This window comes from Seriola lalandi, unplaced genomic scaffold (assembly GCF_002814215.2).
Source record: "Seriola lalandi dorsalis isolate HSWRI2012SDOR001 ecotype SW California unplaced genomic scaffold, Sedor1 jcf7180002054482, whole genome shotgun sequence".
Taxonomy (NCBI): domain Eukaryota; kingdom Metazoa; phylum Chordata; class Actinopteri; order Carangiformes; family Carangidae; genus Seriola; species Seriola lalandi.
This window is the reverse complement of record NW_019525035.1, coordinates 92,155-102,631: the sequence shown is the minus strand read 5'-3', so window position 1 is coordinate 102,631 and position 10,477 is coordinate 92,155. Positions and strand designations below refer to the sequence as shown.

The 10,477-nt window shown below is 41.8% G+C and overlaps 1 protein-coding gene across 1 annotated transcript in view; it reads left to right on the top strand.

The window, feature by feature from the left end:
- The first annotated feature begins 2,185 nt into the window (after positions 1-2,185).
- Positions 2,186-10,477, top strand: part of rftn2 (raftlin family member 2) — a 19,546-nt gene continuing 11,254 nt past the window's right edge. The window contains exon 1 of the mRNA XM_023412513.2: positions 2,186-2,595. Coding sequence (XP_023268281.1) covers positions 2,457-2,595 — 139 coding nt within the window. The 5' untranslated portion in view covers positions 2,186-2,456. The remainder of the gene's footprint in view (positions 2,596-10,477) is intronic.

Genomic DNA, 10,477 nt, shown 5'->3' with positions numbered 1-10,477 from the left:
TGACTTAACTCAATGAGCTTCCTAACGTCCATACTACACTCCGTGAAGCACATTGACAACGATAAGTTTACACACTCAACTGTTAGCATTTCTTCTCCGCTCTCACGCCAACCGGCGACGAGGCAGCTACGTCGATCAACTGCTCTCACGCACTGTTGCGTCCTACCGCTTGCCGTGCTCCCGCCCCCTGGCCAATCAGTAACCAAGGAACTTGACGTTGCTTTATATGTGACCAATAGGAAGGTAGGATACAACATCGGAAACGTACTATGTGAGAATAAAATAAACAGGTTAGGTTTACTCACGCTCTTCCCCACATGAAGACAACTGTACCTTACAAACAAACTTTTTATGTTACATTGAATGTCATGGTAATTTACACTACTCCCTGTATAAATGGTTACACACATTTAAACATTCTATAACATATTATAGAACATACATAACTATACAAATAGAAAATAAAGGACAATATCCTTGGGTTTAACAAAATGAAAAAAACATTCAAGCAGAAACCATAAGCTGATCATAGTAATAAATTTGCATCTCTAACACAAGCAGCCTAGGTGAGCGCTAATTGAAGTAGCCTGCTGACAGTATTTTCTAAGGCAACAACATTGACAACTGCACTTTCATTCAGCCATAGAGCAGGTCACTGTCAGTTTGAGTCATTTTTTACCAAATGATTATTAAATAAACTGCCTTAGCTCTGTTAGCCCTCGCTTACTAATGGAGAAATTACATTCAAGTACAGTACTAAAACTTAAATAAAGTCAAATATGCTAATAAGTAACTTCATCTGGGCATCATTAACATCTATACAAAATTTGATGGTAATCCGTCCCATAGTTGTCGAGATATTAAGTGATGCCATAGAGTCATTGGCTAAAACCCGAAGGAAACACTGGATCATTAACGGATGGGGGAGTCATGGTGGCAGCACGTTGTTTCCAAATTATCCATGATGATGTTCCTCCCGCCACCGGCGCCGTCCCGCCTCCTACAACGTCTCTCTGCCAGATTTTGAATTTAAAGTTATGGGGTTTTCAGCATTCATTTTTCAGCACTGATCTCTTCTGTTCGTAAAACGTGTCACTAAGTAAAATAAATATTTCATGAGGAGGTTTGAACAACTTTTTCTCCACCGAAAACTTCACGACATCAAGTTAACGGCCGTTACTCGCTGTGAGACCGGACGTTAATCAAGCCTGACTTCACAATAAAAGTCTAAACTCAATAAAGAATGTAGAATAATGTTATCAAGTACAGTAGATTAGTCTGTTCATCAGCTACCTTCTTATTTTATTGGTTACAGCTTCTGGATTGTTAGGATTTGCTTCTTTTTTTTATTTTTTATAAATCAGTATCATGTAAATTGGGATGAATAAATTTCACCCACTCCAGAAAAAAGTTTGTTCTTGTTTTTTTTTTATTATGTGAATATTCTGAAATGCAACTTTAATGCCAAGTAATGATTAAAATTTCAGCAGTCAATACTTATAACATAGGCTACAACAAGGGAAAAAACACATAATTAGTGAGAATGCAGAGATCTCAGGTCATGTAAGTATGGATTACAACAATATAGAGATCAGTGCAAAAATTTGTATTTCTTGTTTTGTCTAATAAACAATCCAAAATCCAAAGAAACCCAGATTACTGTATTGTGACTGGGCCCAAGTGGTCAGGGAGCTCCTGATCTTCACCTGCAAAATATCACAAAAAGAGACACAAAGAAAATCATTGCACCTAGAAAGAAATAGAAGATGAAGCAAAGCAACTCAAAAGAGATGCAAAAAGTAAGTATCCTGACCAAAAAGAAACACTAAACATATATATTTTTTAAAAAGACACAGAATTACTACATAGACATGAAACATCTACAGATGTGTGGGGCGTCTGTGCCCAGGTGCCAGTAGTGTCATAATCCCTTAATGAGTCTGTACAAATGACTAAAAAAGTAGAAAAGGAGAAAAAAAAACCTCAAAAACACAAACAAAATTGGATCCTAATGATTCATTGTGGAGTTAATGTTGTTTTAAAATTGAGTTTATTTCAGTATTTTATTTTGAAAATTCAAAAGGAAGTTGTCTTATCCTTGTTACCTTGATTGTGGGGGAAACTTTTCTCCAGGGAGAGCGCTCCTCCTCTCCACGCTCCAGACCTGCAGCCACTCCGGCGGGACACTTTTCCACCAAGTAGCCGCTCGTCGTTATAATCCTCCGCGCGGCTTTTCTCTTCATAAACCGGCGGGTTTTTTTTTCCGTTGTTCCACCTTTGAACTGATTATCTCGGTGGGATTAACAGCGGGGACAGAGGAGGGATGGAGCGGTCCCGTTAAAGTTGAAAGCACAAGAGAGGCTGAGTCTGTGTGTCTTGTCTGTCGGCGGCAGGCACAGCGGCTCCTCCGGTCCTCCCACCGAGCTGAGCGAGCGGCTCTACCCGCCTCGGAGGCCATGGGCTGCGGCTTGAGGAAACTGGAAGACCCGGAGGACAGCAGCCCCGGGAAAATTTACTCCACCTTAAAGAGACCACAAGTGGAGACCAAAACGGATACTGTGTTCGAGTATGTGCTGCTGGACTTCAGCTTGGAAGGTATGTCTGCTATAATCCACGTTTTGTGTTTCCACCAACTCAATGCAGCATTAGTTCTTGTTAAACATTTCTGCAACTCATGGTTGTATGTACTATAGATGAATCTGCCGATCATTTTCTCCATTAATCGGTTAATTCTTGTCTAAAAAAAACATCAGAAATGCTGAAAAAAAGCCAGTGACAGTTTCCACAGCCTAAGATGATGTTTTCAAAGTGCTTGTTTCATTTGACCAACAACCCTTAGAAATTAAGTTTATTCTCATTTATGTTTAAGAAAAGCATCAAATTCTCACATATGTGAAGCTGCAACTTGCAAATATTTGGTATTTTTGTTAGAAAAATCTATAACTAAATATTTAGTTATTTAAATAGTTGCTGATTGATTTTCTGTTTATCATGTAGTCGATTAATCAACTAATCAACTAACTCCAAACAAAACTCTGTTATACTGAGCTGTCATGTTAACCAAGAAAAATCCATACCAAACCCAGGATTCCTGAAACTGAATCCACAATAGAGCCTCAACAACTTGTCAATTAATCAATTAGTTGATAGATAAAGATAAAAATCAGCAACTGTTTGCTGGTTCCAGATCACAAACTAATTTCCTTCTTTCTTTTGTTTTGCGTCGGTCTGTTTGTATTTTTCTCTCTTTTCTGACATTTTACGGACAAAACAATGAATCAGTTAAGAAGAAAGATAAGAAAATCAATAATGAAAATAACCATTACTTGCAGCCCTAAATGTTTTGATTAATCAAGTTATCCATCTGTCAAAAGAAAATCCACACATCATCTAGTCATAATCTCTGTGAATGGGATATATTTGGGTCAGAGTCCTGCTGAAATGATTAATTGAATAGTCGAATGGAATGAAAATAATCAGCTGCTATTTTCATAATCTGATTTGTCACAGTCGTTTTCTCAAACTCAGACAAAATGATAATCGATTATTTGAAAAAATAATCACTCGATTAATTGATTGATTGATTAAGTTGTCCGCCAATCAGATAATCAGTGAATCGACTAATCATTGCAACTCTAGATTAACGGATAATAAAAATGATCAAATTGCATCTCCAGTTTATATTTATCACTCTCGCCACAGTATCACTTAAAGGAAACTAATGCAGTTTCCACTAGAGTTCAGTTCCTCAACAAATATTATATAAAGTATTTCCCATTCACCGTTTTAAAAAGGCCTAAAAGTGCCTGTACTTGTTTCTTAAAACATTCCTGTTTGTTTATGTGGCTGTAAAACGGTCCTAAACCACAGACAGACACCTATTTATGGCCTTTTTAACATAGCATCACTTTATCATTCCCACAGGAGCCGTATCTCCCTGTGCTGCCTGAGAAGTGCAATAAAATTGATTGTATAGTCAGACATGGTGCAGTGATTATCTACATCAGTGTTTAAACATGGGACTGACCTGTTAATGCTTTTAAATTTCACTCAGTTTTATTTTAAAGCCCTTTTGACTTGTTACTCTGTGCGTGTGCGTAACATTACAGCATCTAATGCAGGACTTTTCCTAGCAACAGGGCTCTTCATTCAGCCTATCTAGAAATAGGTCACGCAAGGTTTTTTTTCCTGCCTCCTCTAGTAGCCCCTTCTTCCCTCTGCCAACACACACACACACACACACACACACAGTCCTTCTCATGTGGTAGGCATGCAGTATAATATAATACCCTACCAGGGAAAGAAAAAGAAACACCTGCTGTGATATGGAACCTAATTTGAACATGTGTGATAATCTCCGATGGCCGTGGGCTGCCATTTTTTCCAGGATAATCCCTTCATCTGATGCTCCAACTGGCTGTTTTGACTGTGACCTATTTGGAAGGAAATGGTGATTAAGTTCTGAATGGGAGCCGGGCATGTAAACAGCAGGCCGACACAATAATGAATCATGGAGGAAAGTTGGGGGGGGGGGGGGGGGGGGGTCAGGGAAGTTAAGCATGTTTTCCGCCTTCTAATGACTTTCATTACCTTCAGTCCAGATCCAGTCCTGTCCACATGAGGTCCCATTAAAGACTCACTTCAAAGTGGGGCTGCGAACAGGAATTATTTCTCATTATCAAACGATCCACTGATTATTTTTTGTGATTAAACATGTTGCAAAAAATAAAAGCCAAAATCTCAGTTCCCAAACCCCAGCGACGTTTAATTTACTGACTAAAGCAGCTCAGGACAAACCTGAAGACCAGCTGAGACCTGTTGTTATGTTTGGACAAACCGCACATGCAGATGGTTTTTACCAACTTCCCCTGACACGCAGGAGGGAACATGAACCGTATGACTGAGTCAATACACTGAACAACCAACGCTCAGTAACCACTACAGTGCTCTGTAAAAATCCTAGATCTGAAGCTCATATTCTCTTACTTCCTGAGTGAGAGATCTGGATCAGGCCTTGTGCCCCGCCCACCACCACCTGCTCCCTCCAGGTGTACAGGTGAGAGAGCAGAGAGCGATGGTTAGAGGAGGAAACATCAGAGAGACTCAGCCACATGTTTGAGTCTCAGTCAGACCCAGACTCAGAGGAGGAGTCTGTTGTATCAGAGCGGTTAGCATCTTTTATTTATTTATGTTGTTTGTTAGCTTGTAAGTGGCAGTGGCTGACACAGCGTTAGCGGTTGTGCTAATGCTAACTCTCTCTCTCTGTACTGACAAGGTTTCAGGTTTATTTAGCCCCGCCCCTCATCCCTACAAGGTGACAGGATTGGTTCCTGAGGTTTGTGGCGTATGAAACCCTGAATCTGTTTTCATGAGACTGATGTAGCGTTCATTCAGATCACAGATGTAACTGTTTCTCTGAAATAAAATCAACCAGTGATTTCTGGCAAAGTATTTATATAATTATATTATGTTTACGTATTTATGTGATCTGAACGTAAATGCTAATGCACGACAGGCACAACCTGAGGCCACGTCAGACCCGGACTGGAACAGACCTGGTCCAACATCGTCCAATCAGCCGTCACGCCCCAAATCATATTCACAACCGTCTCAGCAGACGAAAAAAAAAAAAATCACATTTGAGAAGCTGGAACCAAAGACTCAAATCATCAGTTATCAAAATAGTTGCAAATTAGTTTTCTGTCAATCGACTAATCGTTAATTGGCGGATAATTTCCGCTGTTTTTCTAAGGAACACGCTGTAGCTGTTTGGTGTGTTTCCAGCCTCACATCTGTCTGAGGAATCATATTTACACACAGCTGTGTTTCCAGTGCTAATTCATTTATGCGGCCTCTCAGTTACAGATTAAACTGTGTCCAACTCCTAAACAGTGAGATTTCACAGAGAGCGCTGAGTTCATCCCGGACTTTTGAGAACAGAAACTTCACCTAATGTGGATCGGTCACGTCTGGGAGAAACCTGATCCACTTAATAAAGTCCACGTCGACACCAATACTGAGCCAGTGGATCGGGTCAGTACATGTGTAGTCCACCCTGTCTGGTCCAGAAGGGATCCACTTGTTTTATGGTCAGAAATCACCAGGAGGTCCCGGAGACCTTCATCTAAATCAGAGGTAAAATCATAATCAGTTAAAGAGTTTGTTCAGATTAACTCCGGGACGACATCAGACAACGTCTCTGTGTTTATTACGACCACGTGATGTTTCTTCTCTCACAGGATTTTACCTGTAAATTTACATTTCTGATGAACATTTAAACTTTTCTACTTTCATTTTCACAGACCCGTTTGTGTTTATAATTGAGTCAAAACAAAAGTCCAGGAGTTAAAGCAAACTTGTCTACGAACCACAAGGTCCCAGGTTCGAATCCCCTGGGAAACCTACAACATTATCTCTCATCTGTCTCCTCCGGCTTCCCACTATGATACACACTTTAATTCTACAATATACTATGATAATCATGCGTTGGTTCCACGCGTTTCACAGACATAAACATGCGTTGCTCATTGAAAGTGTTGTGTCGCATTGTTGTGCGGTTCACGACCCGTGACGGCTGTGAACGCTCCTCTGAAACACGGATGTTTCGCTCTCTGGAAAGATTTTCTGAGCCTGTCATCAGCAGGGAGTCATGAGATCTGCTCTCAGACTGGCTTATAAATACAGTACTTCAGACAGGATGCGAGTGTGTGTGCGAGTCATAAATTGTGTCTAGATCCAGTATAAACACCAGTAATCACAATACAGCTCGACACACTTCTACGTTCAGTTATATGTTGCCTCCGTGCTCGTTTTTTAAATTTTTTTTATTGCTGCTGCTTAATAAGACAAAATGAAGTTCAGTCACTCAGCTTCATAGGAGGGTTGCAGTGGCTGCTGGGTAAATCATCCCAGGTATAAACCTCAAAATCTTGTCTGAGTTGTTTGGGATGAGCCACATCAGCTGTGTTTGGGAGATTTGTCCTGAGCCAAACATGCACCACAAATTTTCTAAATTTGGTCCTGGACGTATCTGGAGCCGTTGAACTCTGATTCATCCTCGGTGCACAGCTGCATGTTTGTGACACAAAATACATTTTTATAAAGGGGAGAAAAGCCACTAAATGCTCTCTCTCTCTCTCGCCCTCTCTCTCTCTCTCTCTCTCCAAGTGTGATGGCTCCATAACTGGCACAGCTAAAGATAAACCACACTGATTCCGATCTCTAGTAGTCACATGCAGCCTGGTGATGGCTGGCATCCTCAGACAGTTATTTCTTTCCTTTTTTACGAGACTATAAAGTGTTTACTTTGGGAAGATCTGTGTTAATCACCTCGTTTTATGATTTGGTTTAAAAAAATAAAAAATAAATTTGTAACGTGTGTGTTGGTTTCGTCAGGTTTTCCTCGTGCCAAGTGAAAGATGAAAAAAGCCGATCTGTGTGTTTTCCTGGCTGGAAACCAGATCTAAACCAGACTCCATTCTCACTTCACATGAGCCTCTCTGCAGGGTTTGAAACTGCCTCCGTGATGGAGACGATACTGGATGTGCTCCCAAATCTGCTCAGTGCTCGCACCTCCTGAGGCGGAGCAAAGCCAGGGAAAATAAAAACACAGAGTGACTGAACAGGAGCTGGTGAATAAGAAAAAGGTTTCCTGACATTATTTCATTTGCACAGTTTAAAAGAAAAGCGACTGTGTTCCTCACAGGATTTGTTGAAGTGTGATGAGGCTCGATCGTGTTAATTCCACACTGTAAAATACATGCGGTGACGATGCTACTGTGAACGTGTAATCAGGAAAATGTTCTTGAAGTATTAACAGTAAAAGTACTCGGAGCTTGTCTTGATTTTGTCGGTTTAGAATCGGTTTGTGACGGTGAACTGACTCCACATCGTCTCCGTCGTCCAGGGAACGCAGATTAAAACATGTAGTGTGAGTTAACTCGGTGTAAAAGATCAACACACTCGCTCACTGTGTGTGTGTGTGTGTGTGTGTGTGTGTGTGTGTGTGTGTGTGAGGAGGAGTGTGTGTGGCCGTGCGTGTTCTGGAGCGTTAACACGTCTGTCAGTACATTCCTGACGAACACCTGGCCTGCAGATGTGCACAGGTAGCAGAGGTTGAGCTGCTTCTCTGTAATGGTTTTGTTGTTGTTCAGACAAGTTCCTGCACCTGAAGCTGTGCTCAGACTGACTGGATGCTTCTGTCAGCACAGTATAATTAACTGCATCATGGACGTAATATCACACGTCGCAACCAGGTCGTGTTTTCTGTAAACTATAAAATATGTATTTGTACAATATACATTTGTTGTGACTACAGCTTTATTTACATGCTGGTCAGCTGAGTCTACAGCAGCAGATACAGTGTTTTTATAGGACATCACCTCCTCCACCTCCACCCTGCTGTGGCTTCGTCTCTGGGACACAAACTGTGACTGTCACACTCCTTTTCCTCGCCCTTCACACTTATAGAGAATATAAAAACACACACACACCCCACTCCACCCCCCCACTCATCTCCCAGTGCTGAGCCCAGCAGCAGCAGCACTCCCAGTTAGCTTGGCCTCGTTTCCCTCTGACCGAGAGGAGACTGGACGTTGGGCCTGGAGCCAAAGGCAACACATCACAGTAGCTAATGGCTAATACTTCCCCCAGCTGATTACTGTTAGCCAGGCGCACTGATATATATATATATATATAATGTATACAGTGCATATCCTGTGTGTGTCTGTGTGCACTTTAAAAGGATCTTTATTGTTATTGATCTTTGCAAACTGCTCGCTGTGAGTCTTAACTTCCTCCATGCTCCTCCAGTTTCACTTTAAACCTCTTCGTCACATCCATCAAGTCTTTGGTATTAACACACTTTTTTATTCTTCTGTCCACACTCACCTGAGTTTCTCCCACCTGAAAACGTGGAATGGAGCAGTGTCCCCGCACAGACTTGAACTCACGGAAGCAGGAGGATGATGTGAAGGGTGCACACGTCACAGGACTGGATGGATAAACGGGAGCAAACAAAAGGGATTAGCGGAGACGGGTCTTAACCTGAAGTGACGCGTATTCGTCGCTGGTTGGATGAACTGAGGAAGGGATGAAGTGACATCTGAAGGAAAAACGCAGGGTGAATCGTAACCTTCTTCCAGTCCACTGAGAGATGATTCCTCGGAGGTGGTCTGACCCGCTGAGGCCTCGGTAAAAGGGTCTGCGCTCTTTATCATTTCCAGGGATGAGTGCAGTTTTCTGTAATCTCTGTCTAATCTGGAAATCTGATGGAGCCGCTCTGGATTATTTCAGATTAAAGTCTGTGTTTTTTGATTATTGAATTTAGAGGAGGTTTGAAGGGCAGAGCAGAGGCGGAACAAACCCGATGAATCTCACTCGGTCATCAATTACCTTGAAGCTGATTCCAGTCTGCGCCTCATTTATGTTGAGCCAGTGATCGTCAGCGAGTTAAAATACCTTCTCTGATCATTAGCATTAGTATTAGCTCTCTTTCTCTTTCTCCTCAGACGTTTTGAGTGTTGCTTCATTACAGTTTATGTGTCGGATCCAGATAGATCCATAGGTCCGGCATACATTCATGTTCCCCACAGGATGAACTGTAGTGACCTTGGTGATCTCCCTCTTCGGTCTGTGGGAGCGTGTACGCTTCCAAGTATCACGTTGTCTTTAGAGCGTCATTTTCTCCTTAATCTAGGGAATCAGCGCTTTCTAACAAGCCCCCGTTCGCCCGAGTGAGTCACTGACTTCCATCGTTACACTAACATTAAAACTTAGGAAATATTTTTGTTTCGTCTGATCAAACGTCCAAACCCCAAGGATTCAGTTTCCATTTGCATTACATTTATTTTATTATCAGAATAGCAAGATGATTTATTTTCTACCAGCAAATCAAATAATCAATTTATCATCAATTGTTAAAAAAAAAAAAAAAAGCAATAAAATGTCCATTAATTGACGAATCGCTGCAGCTGTTAATCAGATACAAGCAAACTATCGCCTTTTTAAATTAGCTGAATTTGTCTGATTTAGATGCACTGGGACAGCGATGGAGGCTTTGCCGCCGGTCTGTCAGACCTGATGTGATTGGTTCTTTCTCTGACTGGGTTATTGACGATGAATCGATCAGACGTGGCCGTGTCTGTAACTCTGTACTCTTCATCATGTCGTCTGTGAGCAGTGTTGTGTCTGTGTTCAGAGCCGCTCGTTTTTCCTCGCGGTGTTACTCTTCGTTTCCTTTTCTCCTTGTTGCCGGGCAGCTTTCTCCTTTTCACACCTTTCACACACAGACTCATAAGATCCATCCTGTAACCTCCGTTTGGCTCTGAACCCTCCTCCTCCTCCTCCCCCCTCCTCCTCCTCCTCCCTCCTCCTCCTCCTCCCTCCCTCTTTTCCTCCCATTTTCTCAGCTCTGTCGCTCCTTCTTTTTGCCCTCAGTTGTTGCTCAACTCCTCTTGAACCCCCTCCCTCACCCCCC